The sequence below is a fragment of the Rhinatrema bivittatum genome, chromosome 3 (genome assembly GCF_901001135.1).
Source record: "Rhinatrema bivittatum chromosome 3, aRhiBiv1.1, whole genome shotgun sequence".
Classification (NCBI taxonomy): domain Eukaryota; kingdom Metazoa; phylum Chordata; class Amphibia; order Gymnophiona; family Rhinatrematidae; genus Rhinatrema; species Rhinatrema bivittatum.
In genome coordinates this window covers 445,255,028-445,273,573 of record NC_042617.1, presented here as the reverse complement: position 1 = coordinate 445,273,573, position 18,546 = coordinate 445,255,028, and the positions used below count along the sequence as shown (strand labels likewise).

The 18,546-nt window shown below is 44.5% G+C and overlaps 1 protein-coding gene across 2 annotated transcripts in view; it reads left to right on the top strand.

Annotated features, from left to right (window-relative positions):
• The window catches only part of MBOAT2 (membrane bound O-acyltransferase domain containing 2), a 625,362-nt gene that overhangs the window by 471,382 nt on the left and 135,434 nt on the right, over positions 1 to 18,546 (top strand). For both annotated transcript variants that reach the window (XM_029595828.1, XM_029595829.1), the window contains one exon: positions 3,855 to 3,910. In XM_029595828.1, the coding sequence (XP_029451688.1) occupies positions 3,855 to 3,910 (56 nt within the window). The remainder of the gene's footprint in view (positions 1 to 3,854; positions 3,911 to 18,546) is intronic.

Here is an 18,546-nt window from a genome sequence, read left to right as displayed (position 1 = left end):
GATGGCTCTGTATACCGTCACACTGGTCAAGCCTGCTGCACGGTCAAGCACTATCAAAGCCCTGGGCGTGGCATCAATTGGTGCTACTGATTCGGTCTATCGTTGGTGAAAATGAAAGTGCTATGGGCATCATGGGTGCCGTTGTCATAGTGTGACCAGTGGACATAGTTGGATGAGGCAGGACACTACCACAGAGCACCATGGACACTGTTGGTTGCCATTGACTTTGCTGCTACTATTACATGACGGTAGGGGCGGTGAGCCATTCATGATGCCATTTCAAGGGCTGTGTTCAGCTTCTTGGGACATTATCAGGTACTGGGGATACCATGGGGATGATGCCAAGAATACCACCCACCACCATGCCATAATCAGAACCCCAGTGGTACTGGGGAGACCGTTATCACTCTGTTCCTATTGACTCCGTTAGGAGTTAATGTGACAGTGAAGTGAAGCATGCCCAGTCGGGGAAGGTTGGGGTCATCTACTCCTCCAAGAGCCATAGGTGTTGGCAGGAGGCATTTTTTTGGCACAGTACACAGCCATGCCAGGGATTTGCCTTTGTCATATCAAGGTATCAGCTTCCTCGTCTGTTCTGCACCATAAAGTGCTAGGATACTCTGGCAAATAGGACACCATCACACACTCTATGATAGCTTTTTGGCAGTGTGCAACCACCAACTAATAGGTGGTGCTCGGTCCTTGCTGTGCGATGGGATTCTACCCATAAGCACAGCTTATGGGTAGAATCCCATCTGCAGGATGGGTTACCACTTTGTATGAGTACTAGTGATTGCACTTTTAAAGCTGAGGGCTCTATTTTTCCAGTTGCTCTCTAGGATATGTGTGTGTGTGTGTTTCCCTCATGGCAAGCACAATAGGTTGTAAGATTGTCTTTCAACTCCTCCCCTGTTAGCTCCCATTTGAATCCCTTTCGTGGGGATGCCCCTGGGATTTCATCCCTTGCAGGTCTATTGCCAAACTGGAGCCTCGACTCTTTTTTTGAATCTGTGCATCTCCTTGTAAGCCAGTACCAGTGGACATTAGGGAACATTAGCGGCCATCATTGGACCTCCGTTGAATACCGTGGTGGTCTAACCTGTCCGAGGGTTGCTGCAAGTGGCAGATTTGGGTGCTCAGCGGTCAGTGACTGCAACCTAACTTTCACCTGGGGAGTTGGAAGATTTTTCAGGATCGGGAGGCCCCGATTCCCATTAATTTCTTGTACCTTCAGGAAGGAGAAATATGACTAGGTTTCCAGAGGCGACCCTTATGCATCCCCCCTGGACACTTAGTGGTCCACTCCTACAATAAGTGGCCCTCCTCCATTTCCTGAAGAAGGGATTTCACTGCTTCTGACTGACAGTTGCTCTCTGTTCCCCACAGGATCTGAGAGCAAATCGGGCAAGGGTGCTCTTAGGTCATCCTAAGGCACAGCAGGCATATTTTGCAAGAGCTATTCCATATTCGATTTCCCTGTCGTACTCGGGGCCTCCTTTTCCTGGTAGCTCCCTGGTGAAGATTAAGGGTTTCTTCCATGCAGAAATCACCTTTGATACCTGCTGAGCTCAATATGCATTTTGCATGGATGACCACTATTACTAGTCATTCCACCTGCAGGACCCTACCTCAGTGAGGAGGGTTTTAGTCCATTTAATTGGCAGGTATGCCATGCAACATCTTGCCATATCCATGGTTGACAGAGTTGGGGGACTTAGGACCCCGCATCAGAGGTGTTACTCTTTTGTTGTGGTGGATTGAGAGCTGTACGTCCCCCATTTTAGGGATAACCCTGTCTGTGGACAGGAGAGTTCTGGTTCATGCAGCAGTTGTTCCATTTACTGGATCACGTGCTTTCTTGGGGGAAGTATATGTAATCATGACTGAGGTATTGATACCTAGACCAGGCTGGTGAGCAGTCTGTTCCGAAATCAGATTGACCCTGCCTTGGTACCCATAGGGTTTCCAGGCCTGCGAAGAAATCCTGATTTCCAGGTTTTTGCATTTGCGGTATCCCTGCTTCCTGTCTCTTGGTGGAGTGTTTCTAGATTTCTTCCCTGGGGGAGGGGGGTGGTTCGCTCTGTTTCACCTGTTCCTATCAGGCTGAGAGGTCGACCCCAGGGGGCATCTCCTTACTGGGATCAGCAGTGAGTTATTCAGGTGGGGTTGATATAATACAGCCTAGTGGCTTTTTCTTACTCCTGCAGCCCAGTGGTCTGCCTCCTTGTGTTCCTCACTCTTTCTGATTTACAGTCGGAATGTCGGGGGGGGGGGGGGGAAAGAAAAGCTAGGGTATTCATGGTATATCTTAGTGTATACCTGCAGGGAATGATACACCACCTTTTCCCTGCTTTTTTGCCAGATTCTGGCCAGTACTGCCTTTAGGTTTTCATATTTCACTGGGTTGTCCAAAGTGCCTTCCTGCTCACCTGAACTATCTTGTAGACAGGATGGATAAGCCTACCCTTGACAACATGCACTGTGGGTGAGCTTCCAGTCTAGCTTAACTCCCTGCTTGGGGGTTTGGGCTAGCAGAACCATTTCAAGGATTGCCTTTCATTCCCTGACATTCTTGATGCTGACCTGCATGGTTAGCTGTGTCTGGTACTTTGGTAGGTAGAGTCTGTTCAGACCCTGCTGTTGCTGATTATTCTTCTAAGCATTACTGGGAGGGGGTTTCTGCCCATTGTGCCCGTCAGCCAAACATGGGGCACACTTCTGCAAATGCATTCTGTCCTTCAAATGCCAATGGACAATGGTTTCTTTCTGGAGGGCTCGCTGGCTGCAGTTAGTTTTTTGGTTGCGACACTGAAGGAAACTGTGTACCCTTTCTCCAAGAGTTCTTCTCTTGATTCCTTCTCTAGGCCTTTTTCTGTATCCAGGAGGTTCTAGACCTACTGTTGTCAGGGTTTGCTGATCCGAAAACCTGCTTGTAATATTTTCTATGAGGCAAACTGTTTCTTGCTAGCATTCACATAACTTCCCTGCCTTAGGCGCCTCTGCTACACTTTGGGGTTTTGTGTCTGCCTGTTCTATGGTTTTCCTTTTGTAGAACTGAACTCTCTTCCTGTCTAGACCCGTTTTTGGGTCGGCTGCCTCACAGGCAAAAAGGAGAAGGATGGTGCTTTCAGCACTGTGCGGTTTCCCACTTGTCCTGCTCAGGCAGCCTATAGCTTGGGAGTCCCCCCATGTTGAGGACTGCCCTCCTTCTTGTCCTCTGAGAAAACAGAGTTGCTTATCTGTAACAGGTGTTCTCCGAGGACAGCAAGATGTCAGTCCTTAGGAAACCCACCCACCTCTCCTGGAGTTGGTTTCCTCATGCATTAGCTATATCATGGACTGAGGGACTCTGCCTAGGGGGAAGGCTGATAATTCAGCTGCACATGCTCAGTAGGGCATATTTGAAAGTTCTAGAATGTTTGAGACCAAAGTTCCAGGCCGGGCTCCATCCGATGGTCACCCTGTGTGAGGACTGATCCTGCTGTCCTCGAAGAACACCTGTTAAAGGTAAGCAACTCTGCTTAACAAGTAAAGGTAAACTAATAGTAGAGAATAAAGTAGTCATGTGACCCAAGTCATGAGCACAGGCAGATGGGGTTTCCTCTCCATCTAGACAATTTGGCAACTATTGTCTGTCAGTTTCTGTTCTCCATTCAACACTCTTTGTGCTTTTGAATAAATTATATGAATTATTTAGACTTCATCAGTGAATGTTATTACTTTTGCTGCTACATCCTCCTAGTCCCCTCTCATATGTGTTTGGATGTACGATCTGCTCCTTGCTATTGCAGTTTCACTGACAATACATTCATTTCTGATTTTTGATTATGTAAATATATTTTTTCTTCTAACAGCCCCATGATGATAATTACACAGAAGATAACTAGCCTGGCTTTTGAAATACATGATGGTAAGGTTAAAGAAATAAAAATTCTGAGTAATTTTTCATTTAGGTATTGGTGTTTTCCGCTCTTTAAGATGTACACGTGTATCAGCATTTCATGTGGCCCTTTTCCCTACAGTGCCTAAAATAAAATGACTCTAGTATGCACTTGAGGTACAAAATCTAACCAACATTGGTTCATTAACCGTGAATTCATATAGTACAGGACTGGCCAACTCTGGTCCTCAAGAGCTACAAACAGGTCTGATTTATATTTGCATTCAGTGAAGGCAGTGGGTGAGGTGGAATCTACTTATAGAAGACACAATGGCTGGAGGGGCCGGCTGTGGAGAGTTTTAAACATCAATAGGAGAACTTTAAACTTTACCTACCAGGCTATTGGAAGCTAGCAAAGGCTAGCTAGAGTCCGAGAAATATGGTCATGCATTCTGGGACCTGAAATGAGATGTGCTACAGAATTTCTGTATAAGTTGGAGTACTCATAAATTCGTATTGGGAGCCCCAAGAATAGAACATTGCAATAGTCCAGTGAAGACAGAATAAATGATTGAGTTAACAGTATGAAAATCTGAGTGAGATGAGGGTTTTAGAGTATACAGTAGCCGCAGCTTGTAGTAAGATGACTGTACTAAAGAATCAATATGGGATGGCATGGAACAAGAGGAGTCTATTAATACCCCCAAGTCACGAGCCTTTGATTGAATAGGTAGAGCATGCCCATCAAACATAAACTCTGCAGAGCCATTAACCATTTCAGTCCTGGATAACAGGGCTATTTCAGTTTTCTTGATATTCAGGGCAAGCATGATATAACAGGCATTCTGGGTGCATGATGTGGAAGGGTATGGATGACGAGGTACCAGCATAGTGGTGCCCTATACGGCTGCATAGATCACATACTCTGAAAGCCAGCCCTGCCCAGTGGTTCAGCGACAAGTATATTGTCATGCTGAAGACCTGGTTTGAATCCTGGGCCACACTTTTTTCCCCCACACTGTCTGGGACTAGGGACGCCAAGGAGAGATTGCCCTCAGCCTCGTGGAGGAGGGGAAAATCTCAGCCAACATTCAATGGCAACAACTAGTAGCCAGGTTCAGCATTCACGTTATCCATTCTCACTTGTAGCATGCTGCTGCAGGCCCACCACACTCAAGACCAGCCTCTGCAGGGCTGCCTCAGCAGAGCAGAACTGGGGAGGGAGTGGAGGCCCAGGGGAAAAGGGACTCAAGTGAAAAGAAATTATCAGGAGGGAGGGGAGGGAGTGAACTGAAGTCTGCAGGGAGGGGAAAAGTAAATGTGGGCTGGGGGGGCTGCCAAAAATGTATGAGTGCTTAGAGCTCAATATGGGCCCTAAGTATAGCTGACTGCATTTATATGGTAAAGCTAAAGCTAATAAATAACTCAAGCTAAGTTCCCTTATTGTGAGGTAACAGTGAATCATCTTATTGATACATTGTTTGCTTTCTTTGTTCTCAGTACTGTACAGTGTGCACTGCAGTGTACCAGCGATGGTAAAAGCTAAAAATAATTTCCTTTATACCCTTAACTTTCATTTATTTTTAAATCGTGTCCGTATTTTAATACAACAGCACATTTGTCTTCTCTCATCACATGTGAGTCATGCTCAGCGGGTCTCTAGTTTTTCCCTGAGGGCATTAACTTTTTCGGAGTCCAGGAAGTCCTGGAGACTGTTACTGTATTTGCAGTTTGGGGTTTCTTATCACAATGCTAGCTTGTGACTTCACACGTTATACTCGTCTGTGCCCATGCTTTACTCCTATGCTTCTGCCATCACATCAGGCTGTTCTCAAACAATACATAAGGATTACTTTATGTGGTGATAAGTTTCCGATGCAGATATATTTAAGAGGCAAAAATCTTGCTTTTATGTACACATTTTACTGACAAACAGTAAACAAGACAAAATATGTTGGCTACATTGATTTGCATATAATTCTAACTTAATATAGGTGTAGCTAGAGACATTTGCTTGCAGGCACTTGCTGCTTTTCTAAAAGTCATAAGAATTTAAGTACATAAACAATGCCATGTTGAGTTAAGCCAAGGTCCATCAAGCCTTGCATTGTCTCCTCTGACAGTAGCCAGGCCAGGTGACAAGTATCTGGCAGATCCTATAAAGTAGATTTATTTCTTAATTTCCACTCCCAGGAAAGCAATAGTTTAATATTCAGCTTCATCCAGCTTTCCGTGTCTTCTGCCTAGCCTAGCTTTCCCTTGGATTGCTCTCCAGTACCAACCATAGCCTGTGTCTTGAACGTTTTTGTTTGCCACCCACCAGTTTGGAATTTAGATGGTGTTCCCATAAGCACTGGAGTACCTGTTTTATCTGGGTTCTGTGAGCAGACCTGAACATCCTTGCTTGCCACCAGCCCAGACCACAGCTTGACATTGGATCTTCTCTTCATCCTTCTCAAGAGGCTGTCACCTAAGACCTGCCAGCCCCAGGAAGCCAAAGACTCAACCCGAGGGGAAAGGGGCTGGTAAAGTCTCTGCATCATCTCCTCTGCCAGTCAGTAGTGAGGACCTACTGGGCCTTCCTAGTAAGTAGTGTCAACCTCACTCCAACATAAGGGTCCACAACTCTAACAGTTTGCTGAGACCATTGCCCCACAACTCAGGCTTCATTCCAAGCAATAACTGGACTTGGTCCAGAGTCTACAGGAGCAGCAGCTGGTGTTCAATCAAGTAACAGCAGCTCTGGAGAAATTAGCTGTCATAGTGGATACTCTAAGAAGGGAACCTCTGATGCCACTCGTTTCTGTCAGACCTCTACCTCAGTTTATTGTAGTCGCTTCATAAACCAATGCCAAATGCACTTCCAGCTACAGGCTACAATGTCCAGCTATAACTAGGCCAAGATCACACACATTCTTTTTCTCTTTGGTGGCATCGCATTGATCTAGGTTTGTGCCCTTGGGAGCATTGGGATCCTGTACTTCAAGAATTGGCAAGCCTCCTCCAGGAGTTCTGCCTCGTTTTTGACTAGCCAGGAAGGTACACTGCCCGAGCCACTGACATACTACAGATCCACCAGGGATCCTGGCCCCTCTGAGTATGCCACTGAATTCAGGACTCTTGCCACTGAACTGAACTGGAACGAGGACAGTCTCACAGCCATCTTTCTGCAAGGCCTGGCAGGCCACATTAAGGACAAGTTCACAGGTCAAAAACTTCTCACTTCATTAGAGAATCTCATCGCCCTAGTTGGGCATATAGGCTGTAGACTCCAGGAGAGGGCACAGGAGCACAAGACTTGACTTGCCATCCCTTTGGCACCCTGCTTCCGGTGATCTCTCTCTCCACCGGTGCCTCAGCCTTCTGAACCCAATGGTCAGGAGGAGCCTATGCAATTTGGTCACAGCTGGCTGACAATCCAAGAGAAAGCACTCTGTAGACAACTGGCCCATGTTTATGCTTTGCTGGTCCTGGACATTTAGTGACCCACTGCCCAGAGAAACCAGGAAGTTCTCATGCCTAGGGTTAACTAGTGATATAACCCTAGGTCAGACCTAGGTGTTCCTGGAATCTGGTGCTGAGAGAAACTTCATAAATCAGGCCCTGGTGAAACACTACCATATACCTACACTTCCCCTGGGACAATCGCTTATTGTTTTCTCTGTCTAAGGTGACCCCTTTCTGAGGAAGATCACACAGTGCACTGTTCCGCTCACATTCCACACCAGCATACTTCATTGTGACTCAGTCTTTCTCTACATCCTACCTTGAGCAGTCAAGCCTATCATCTTGGGCTTCCTTTGGCTGCAAAAGCATTAACCCATCATCGATTGGTCCGTACTCGAATTGGCCTGCTGGGGGCTGTCCTGCTTTTCCTCTTGTCTTGCCTCTGTTGCTTACCCAGCTCCCATCACTATTGCTGATGCCCAGATGGTGCTACTGCCCCAATACGCAGAATATTTGGATGTGTTCTTCAAATAGGCTGAGACATTGCCTCCTCAGTGCTCCTATGATTGTGAGATTGAGCTTCTCCCAGGCAAGGACAATCTGCGAGGCAGGGTGTATCTGTTCTTGAGGATGGAAACCAAGACTATGAGCGACTATATCAAAGAAAATCTTGCCATAGGTCTTATTCATTCAGCTTCCTCACCTGCTGGAGCAGATTGCTTCTTTGTAGCGAAAAAGGATGTAACGCTGCAACCCTGCTAGACTACAGATGCCTGAATGCTATCACCAAGAAGGATCACTCTCTTACTGTTGATATGTGAGCTCTTTGATCGACTACAAGGAGCTCGAGTCTTCTCTTAAGTTGGACCTCCAGGGTGCATACAGTCTCATCCAAATCAAGCATGGGGATAATTGGAAGACTGCCTTTAATACAAAGGATGGACACTACGAATATTTAGTCATACCCTTGGGTCTGTGCAGTGCCCTGGCAGTCCTCCAAAAAATGGTAAATGATATATTCCGGGATCTCTTATACACTTTTATTGTGGTATACGTTGATGACATCCTCATCTTTTCTTGCTCTCAGTCTGCTCACAGAACCCAGATAAAACAGGTACTCCAGTGCTTATGGGAACACCATCTATATTCCAAACTGGAAAAATGTTCGAGCAAGAGAGTCTGCCCTTCCTGGGGTACTGTAGGTAAGTTTTAGGGGTTCAGGAACCTGTCTGCTACAGGGCACTTCCGGTTCCCTCCTACCTCACTTCATGTTCTTGAGTTCAGGAAAAGACAACATTTTTCCCCACAAAATTAGACTTTTATTTATCAGGTTTTTCAGGATTAGCATTTAGAAGATAACACATGTCTAATATCCTTGCTACTGAGCACCAGTTTACCCTAAAGAAAGTTTTGTAACATGGGTGATTTAAAACATGCCATAAATGTTAGAATGCTTAAGATATTAATACTTATAGCTAACTTATTATCTCTGGCCCCAACTTCAGGAGATTTCCCTCTGTTTACCTCTGAAGCAGGCTTTGGCTGGAGGTCTGGAGAACCATTTGAGGAGTAGGCTTGCTTCCTGGTCTGGTCCTGGCTGAGTTGCTGGGCTTATCTCTCTGCTCCTGGCTGTCTCAGACTCTGCGTCACTGTCAAACCCCAGGCAGGATGTTTCCTCTATCCTGTTTACTGGCCACACCTAGTCTTCTCCCTCCTCGATAGCAGGGGGTGCTGAGTCTGATTCCGGTGGCTCATCCCCAGCTTTTCCTTTTCTTTTCCTTATTTGCCCCGTCTTATACTTTCCAGCTGATAAATAGACATAAGCTCATGCATAATCATGTAGTGGGTGGAGGGTCTTTGCTGCACTGCAGGTCTCGCCCCGCCCCTCCTCCCCTTTTCCTGGGTGGGAGGTCCTGCCAGTCTGGACCAGGGCTATCAACCATGTCAGCTTTTTCTCCATTTCAGAGTGCTCCCCCTTCATCCATGGGCGGGGGCACCTCTTCCCTATGGACTTCCCTTGGCTGGACAGTGACTTCTGCTTTTTGAGCTAAAGTTGCTGTATTGTACCTCTGCCTTGGTTTATTTATACAGGAGCTTACAAACAAGCAGATCTTAATAAGTATCCTTCAGTTCTGGTAAAGTTCTTATCTGGGCAGTTTCTTCTTTTTCCACTGAGACAGTGTTTTTGGCTTATCAGCATCCTACTTTGGTTATTATGATTCATATTGGGTGTTTTCAGTGGTTAAACATGGGATATCTCCCTACAGTAGAACATTTCCAGTACCAGACTTAGCATGGATCCCGCTAGACAGAAGGCCATTCTGGAATGGCCCCAGCCAGTGGGTTTGCAGGCATTAAATTGCAGGAGGACCTTGTGAGACTGGAAGATTGAGCATCCCTATGGAAGATAAATATCTTGTACACAAGTGCAAGGTGATGCATATAGGGAAAATTAACCCATGCTGTAGCTACATGATGTTAGGTTCCATTTTAGGAGTTACCACCCAGGAAAAAGAGCTGGACATCATAGTTGATATTACATTGATATCATCTGCTCAGTGTGCTGTGGTGGTCAAAAAAGGAAACAGTTAGGAATTATTAGGGAGGGAATGACAAATAAAACAGAGGATGTCATAATGCCTTGTATTGCTCAATGGCTAGATCACACCTTGAATACTGTTTGCAATTCTGGTCACCACATTTTTAAAAAGATATAATTGCACTGGAGAAAGTACAGAGAAGGATGACCAAAATGTTAACGGGGATTGAATGGCTGCCCTATGAGGAAAGGCTAAAGAGGTTAGGGCTGTTCAGTTTGGAAAAGATATGGCTGATAAGGGATATGATAGAGGACTACAAAATCATAAAAGGACAGGTAAATGTGAAACGTTTATTTACTCTTGGATAATACAAGGACTAGTGGGCACGCCATAAAGTTAGCAAGTAGCATATTTAAAACAAATCGTAGAAAATTCTTTTTCACTCAATGTACAATTAAGCTCTGGAATTCATTGCCAGAGGATGTGGTTAAGGCATTTAGTGTAGTTTGGTTTAAAAAACGTTTGGATAAGTTGCTGGAGGAGAAATCCATAAACTGTTAATCAATAGGGAATAGCCACTGCTTATTGCCAGCATTAGTAGCATGGGATCTATTTAATGTTTGTTTTTTCGCCAGGTACTTGTGACTTGGATTGGCCACTGTTGGAGACAGGATATTGGGCTTAATGGACCCTTGTTCTGATCCAGTATGGCATATGTTTGTTTGTTTGTTTATTGATACTTGATTTATCGCAGTTAATTACAAATGCAAAACAAAGTGAGTTACAAATAAAATAGGCAAAGCTAACAAAGCAATATACAGATAAAATAAAATTAGTAATAAAAAACTACAAATCAAATCTAAAAAACAAAATACAATGAAAAATAACTAATACAGATAAAATTCAAACAAAATATAAAAAACATATACTGACATTTAGTTAACAATCCATTGTGAAAAAGCCTGTGCAAACAAATAAGATTTTAGTGCCTTCCTAAATTTTAAAAATTTCTCTTAAGATATCTTATGTTCTTATGTACTACCAGCAATTTATCCATGGACACTTCATCTTGACTGCTCCACTCACAGCCTTAACTTGACACCGGAAGCGGTCGAAGCTTTCCAGAAGCTCAAACAAGCATTCGCTTAAGGACCATATCTCAGGAATCTGGACGCTTCATGTCCTTTCATACTTGAGGTAGATGCCTCTTTCCTTGGGGTTGGGGTCATCCTCAATCAACACAAAACAGAAGGAAAACTTCTGCCTTGTTCATTCTTCTCTCAAAAATTTTCTCCAGCTGAGAAAAACTATACTGTGGGGAAACAGAGAACTTCTAGCCATTAAACTTGCCCTGGAGGAGTAGCAGCATCTCCTGGAGAGCTCTCAACACAAAATTATCATCTACACCGATCATAAAAATCTAGATTACCTTCCACAGGTTCAGCACCTTAATCCTTGGCAGACCCGTTTGTCTCTCTTCTTCTCTTGACTTGATTTCAAGCTCCACTACCATCTTGCTGAGAAGAACCTCCAAGTGGATGCATTATCCCGTTCCTTCCTAACCAAGGATACCAGAGAAGCACCATGGCATATCAACCCAGCAAGGACCTTCTGTCCTACACCATCTCTGTTCTGGCAGGGAAGACAGTTGTTCCCAAGAGACTCCAGGAAAAGTTGTTGAAATGGACGCATGTCTCCCATGTAGCAGGGCAACCAGGAATGTTGAGAACTCTCGAAATCCTTCAGCACCACTACTGGTGGCCAGGCATCAAGCAGATACATCAGTGAAAGGAGATTTTTCAAATGCATCAGTGAAAGGAGAAAAGTCCAAAGTGGTATACTGAAATTGAAAGGGGAAAAGGATCAGTGGGTGGAGACAGATGAAGAAATGGCAGAATTATTAAACGAATGCTTCAGTTCGGTATTCACTAAAGAAGACCCCAGAGAAGGACCGACACTAGTCAACAAGAAACTGGAGGGAAGCGGAATGGATGAAACTCCGTTTACGGAAGAGAATGTATGGGAAGAGCTAGGAAAACTGAAGGAGGACAAAGCCATGGGGCCTGATGAGGTTCATCCCAGGATACTGAGGGAGCTCAGAGATGTGCTGGCGGCTCCACTGTGTGACCTGTTCAATAGCTCCCTCGAAACAGGAGTGGTGCCGAGTGAATGGAGAAGAGCAACGGTGGTCCCGCTTCACAAGAGCGGGAGCAGACAAGAGGCCGGAAACTACAGGCCGGTTAGCCTCACTTCAGTGGTGGGAAAGATATTGGAGTCACTGCTGAAGGAAAGAATTGTGAACTATCTACAAGCAGCAGAATTGATGGACCAGAGGCAGCATGAGGGAGCTCAGAGATGTGCTGGCGGCTCCACTGTGTGACCTGTTCAATAGCTCCCTCGAAACAGGAGTGGTGCCGAGTGAATGGAGAAGAGCAACGGTGGTCCCGCTTCACAAGAGCGGGAGCAGACAAGAGGCTGGAAACTACAGGCCGGTTAGCCTCACTTCAGTGGTGGGAAAGATATTGGAGTCACTGCTGAAGGAAAGAATTGTGAACTATCTACAAGCAGCAGAATTGATGGACCAGAGGCAGCATGGTTACACCAAGGGAAGGTCCTGTCAGACAAATCTGATAGACTTTTTTGATTGGGTGACTAAGGAATTGGATCAAGGAAGAGCGCTCGATATCATCTACTTGGGTTTTAGCAAAGCTTTTGATACGTCCTGTACAGGAGGCTGGTGAATAAAATGAGAAGCTTAGGAGTGAGTGCCAAGGTGTTGGCCTGGATTGCAAACTGGTTGATGGACAGAAGACAATGTGTGACGGTAAATGGAACTTACTCTGAAGAGAGAGCGGTGTTAAGTGGAGTGCCGCAAGGATCAGTGTTGGGACCGGTCCTGTTCAATATCTTTGTGAGCGACATTGCGGATGGGATAAGAAAGTAAGGTTTGTCTTTTTGCGGATGACACTAAGATCTGCAACAGAGTGGACACGCCGGAAGGACTGGAGAGAATGAGACAGGATTTAAGGAAGCTGGAAAAGTGGTTGAAGATATGGCAGCTGAGATTCAATGCCAAGAAGTGCAGAGTCATGCATATGGGGTGTGGAAATCCGAAAGAACAGTATTCGATTGGGGGGGGTAGGGCTGGTGTGCACAGAGCATGAGAGATATCTTGGGGTGATAGTGTCTAACGATCTGAAGTCGGCGAAACAATGTGACAAGGCGATAGCTAAAGCCAGAAGGATGCTGGGCTGCATAGAGAGAGGAATATCGAGCAAGAAAAGGGAAGTGATTATCCCCTTGTACAGGTCCTTGGTGAGGCCTCACCTAGAGTACTGTACAGAGACAGGATGGAAGCGGTCCAGAGAAGGGCATCCAAAAAGGTGGAGGGTCTTCATCGAATGACTTACGAGGAGAGATTGAAGAATCTAAATATGTACACCCTGGAGGAAAAGAGGAGCAAAGGTGATTTGATACAGGCTTTCAGATACTTGAAAGGTTTTAATGATCTAAAGACAATGACAAACCTTTTCCATTGGAAAAAAATCAGCAGAACCAGGGATCACGATTTGAAACTCCAGGGAGGAAGACTCAGAACCAATGTCAGGAAGTATTTCTTCATGGAGAGGGTGGTGGATGCCTGGAACACCCTTCCGGAGGAAGTGGTGAAGACCAAAACTGTGAAGGACTTCAAAGGGTTGTGGGATAAATACTGTGGATCCATAAAGTCTAAAGGATGTGAATGAAGAGAAGAGGCATGGAGGTAGTTTGCGGGAATTACGGCTACTACCTGGAGATTAATACCCTTATTCAATAAACATACTCACTGTCAATGCAATTCCAGCATTGCTCTATGCTTCAATGGCAAGAGGAAATGTGGAAAAAAGGATTTGCATTCACAAAAAAGTGGGGATTAGCTTGCTTGTTGCGGCGGTTACTACCCCAAACCAAGTAAGTCTGATACTTCATTTCAATGCATATCCAGCATAGCTCTCTTCTTCAACAGCAGGGGGGAAAGACTGATACTTCACTTTCAGTACATATCTCTCTGCTTCAACGGCAAGGGGGAAAGAGGAAAAGAGGATTTATATTCAGGCAATAACCAACAAGGAATGAATTACATAGTCTGGGCAAACAATTATGGGAGTAGCTTGCTTGTTACGGCGGTTACTACCCTGAATCAGTTAAGCCTGATCCTTCACTGGGAATACATATCCAGCGCAACGCACTGCTTCAACGGCAGGGGGAATAAAGAAAAGAGGAATTATATTCAGACAACAACAAGGACTGAATGGCACAGGCTGGGTAAACAAATAAGCATAGGAGTAACTTGCTTATTGCAGCAGTTGCTACCCCTGACCAATTGAGCTGGATGCTTTGCTTGGATGCAGCTCCAGAGCTGTTCTCTACATCGATGGCAGGGATGTAGGGAAACTGGAACCATGGGGTTGCTGATGGGGGGCCAAGAGTAACACATAAGTATGAGAAAAAAAAAGTGTGAAAGCTTGCTGGGCAAACTGGATGGGCCGTTTGGTCTTTTTCTTCCGTCATTTCTATGTTTCTATAGGATGTAAAGCATTACATAAGATCCTGCCTGACCTGCACACTGAACAAAACTGATCATGCCCAGCTCTGGGGGCTGTTAAAGCCATTGTCAGCCCCCAGGTATCCCTGGACCCACATCTACACAGACTTTGTGGTGGATCTCCCTCCCCCCACCCCCACCCCACATGGCTCCATAATGATATGGGTCTGAACAGGTACTCCAAAATGGCCCACTTTGTGCCTTTCACTGGGCTTCCATCAGCTTCTGAACTAGTCTGCCTCTTTGTACAATGTGCTGTTCATCACACAAATTGCCATACCATATGCTGTCTGCTCATTCTTGGAAGGCCCTTTGTTGAATGTTTGGCATCTCTCTGGACTTCACTACAGCTTATCACCCACAAGGCAACGGGCAGACTGAGAAGATTAATCAGATCCTCAAGACCTTCCTTAGGTTGTACGTCAACAGAAGGCAAGAGAATTGGGCTCTTCTACTGCCATGGGCGGAGTTCTCCCTTATCAACCAGTAAACAGTGCTGCCAGCTCCTCACCATTCCAAATTGTGTATGGGAAATATCCTCGTGTGCCACTTCCACTTCCCTGAACAATGACTTGTCCAGCAGCTCATCTCACTGCCGAGGAACTTCATGCTCTCTGGACACAAAACACTCAATCTTGTGGGCCACTACATGAGCTAAGAAATATGCAGACACTAAATGTCAGCCAACGCCCCAGCTCAAGGAGGGTGATTTGGTATTTCTGAGCATCCATATAGAAATGACGGCAGGAAAGGACTAAATGGTCTCTACAGTCTGCCCAGTAAGCGTATGGTAGTTTCTGCTGTGCCATCTAGGTTACACCATGCTTATCTGTTTCCCAGACCATAAAAGTCAGGGCCCTTGTTGGTTGCTGTTTGAATCCAGTTCCCCGTTTCCCCAGTGCTTATCAGTTTTCTACACTGGCAATCACTTGTCAGAGTTCCTTCTCTCCGCCTGGTGCCACGCTTCATCGGACCAAACCCCATCCAACATCATATGGCTCCCATTTTTTCAGTTTAAATTTCCCAAAACACTAACGGGTAAATTTTAAAAGGACCGTGTGTGCACTCATAAATACTCATATTGAGCACATAAGCAAAAATACTTAATTTTATATGGTATTTGCAAGTACACCCGTATCACTTAAAATATACCTACCACACATATGTGCAGAGCCTTTACACATGTACTCACAAGTGAGAGTAAGAAACTCTTTTAGAGAGACAATTTGACACATTATATATCTCCCACTGTAAGAGGGGCACTTTCAACTCAGGGTGGGTTTGGGAGGGGGGGTGCAGTATTACAAGTCTACAGACCCTTGCGCCCTAGGCAGACCAATGTAACACCACCCCCACCAAAATTCACACTGAGCTGAAAGTGCCCTCCTTACAGTGGGAGATATATGGACGATCAGATTGTCTCTCTTAAAAGAGAGAGAGAGTGTATGTGTGTGTGTCCCCACACCCCTGCTGGTGTTCAGGATCCCGCTGGCTCAAAATCTCCAGATTTGCGGCTCATCAGGACCAGTAGTAAAGTTATGCAGGTAACATGATGCGCGGCGTTATGGTCAGCCTTATGTGTGTAAGTCTTGGTCCTACCCCAGAATGCCCATTCCTCGCCTCTTTTCTGCCTCCTTATTTTTGCCATGCGCATACTTCCCGGCTTCTTAAAATTCACGTTTCTCGCATGTGGCCCACATACACGTGTATGGAGCTGTTTTTGCATGAGCAACGCTTTTAAAATATACCTTTAAGTATCCATTACATATTTCACGTTGCTTTGCTGAAAACTTGAATTCTTTTTTTGGCCTTCCAGAAAGCCTCCCACAGCCATAGACATGATGGTAGAAGTCGATGCACAGTTCGAGGTGGAGGAAACTTTGGATTACTATAGGCAACGAGGAAAACTTGAGTACCTCATTGCTTGGAAGCATTTTAGATCAGAGGAGAATTCCTGGGAAACTGCTACCAACCTCACAGCATCTCTCCTAGTAAAAGAATTCCATACATGATTTCCCTCCAAACCCAGGTTCTTATGGCCTGGATTGGCCACTGTTGGAAACAGGATGCTGGGCTTGATGGACCCTTGGTCTAACCCAGTATGGCATTTTCTTATGTTCTTATGTTCTTAGGTCTAACGTAACATACACAGGGCTTCATTTTAAGGAGCAGAGCAAATGCTGTCAGCTGATAATGCAAATTGATGCCAGATTGTGCTTATGTCCAGTGGGAATGCTGCCATCCATTAAAATGTATTTTTTTTAAACTCTGACCTGCAGTGTTGCTTTTCATTTAAGTTGCTTGTTTCAGGAGCTGCCAAGTTTGCACCACTTTGCATCAACACCCTGATGCATTGTGGTTTTTATGACTTTTGTAGAAGCTCTCACATCCTGTGTCATCTAATGTTTGAAATAGCTGAAAAAGAACAGACAGTTTCAGGGAGACACAGACAGGGAGACTTTTATTATTCCATCATCTCAGAAAAGATATCTGAGACTGTGTTGTCCTCAGCTGCTATGAATTCTCATCACAGGATGTACTGATGGTTTTTAGCCACTGTAAGTGGCATCCAGCCAGAGAACAGAAAGATTCCCAGGAAAAGCCACCAGGGACTGGGATTTGAATGTGTCCTCCCTCCATCCACTAACCTATTCTAGCTAATGCTTTCCTAGGCATACTGGTAACTGAAGAATGGCTCTCGGTTACATGCACTACAGAGTCACCATTTCTGTGTGCTATCCTCCGATTATAGCACTGATTCTCATTTACTTATTTTAATAACAATGTGTTCAATTGTATCTATATTGTAAACCGCTGTGATCTTCATTTGGAATGATGATATATAAAATGCCTAAATAAATAAGTAGCCAAAATTATTGAAATCTTGCTATATAAACGTGAGGGGGTTTATCTTATATAAAGTGACCATCATATAGCGCCACCGGCTGCTAATGGCTATTTTGAATAAGCCCTGAAAAGCGCTAGGGCTTTAAAATCATCGGTCACTGTTATAAGATTTAAAGATTCTTCAAAGCGAAGCTATCTATGCATTATCTGAATGACTGTCTTGATCAAGTCCACAATATGGTCGGGCTACTTGCAATCTGTAATGCTGTCTATCTGGATACAGTCCACAATAAGGTCGGACTTCTTATGATTGTTGTTCTATCGGACACTGTAATGTTTCGGAGTGAATGCTCCTTCTTCAGGGAATTGAATCGCTAAAGTGCCGGCTTCTGAATTGTAGACCGCTTCGGATTAATTTAGTCTGTGCAAAGTGGTCAGCAAACTATCAGGACTTATACATCTTTAATGGTACTCAGTGAAAAGATCTACCTGCTGTAACAAGATGGTGGGTCAGTCACTGACCATATGATGGTCACTTTATATAAGATAAATCCCTTCATGTTTATATAGCAAGATTTCAATAATTTGGCTATTTGATTTTTTTCATGCTATATCTGGGTCATTTTATTAATTATTTAAATAAATAAGTGGGCATGTCTTGTGCTTTCTTGTGATGAGCAGTTCCAACCCTGACAAAATACAAATAACCTCCACATATACAAAGAAAATGGGTGTATCATTTATTATTTGTTTTGTCCATTTTAAACCAAAAAAAGAGAAAATATAAAGAAAAATAGCCATAAACAATTGCTACTTAATACCTCAGGATTAAGTTGTGACATCATGCTTCCTTTTAAGATTCTTATGCAAATGAGAAATGGTAAAGAATCTTGCAGGTTGATACCATCAGGGTCAAATTCTAAATAGTACAGTTTGTGTCTGTGTAAACTGGATGCTAATGTCTATTTACACTAGGTCTTCAGAATATAAACCCTGAACCTTCTGTTGATAACCAAGAAAGGTTTTCAGCATAATTCAAGACCGTTTCTGAAATGTATTTGTGTCTGTGGGACTTAATCAATTAAAATTGTTTCTGTAAGCACAGAATGGGAAACATTCTGTTTGGATACTTTTATATAAAGCCAATAAAGTGTTTGAAGTTTGAACAGCCCATTATTGTCCATTTCCCTTTGGATAGATCAGGGGTGTCCTACTTCAGTCCTTGAGGGCCACATGCTAGTCAGATC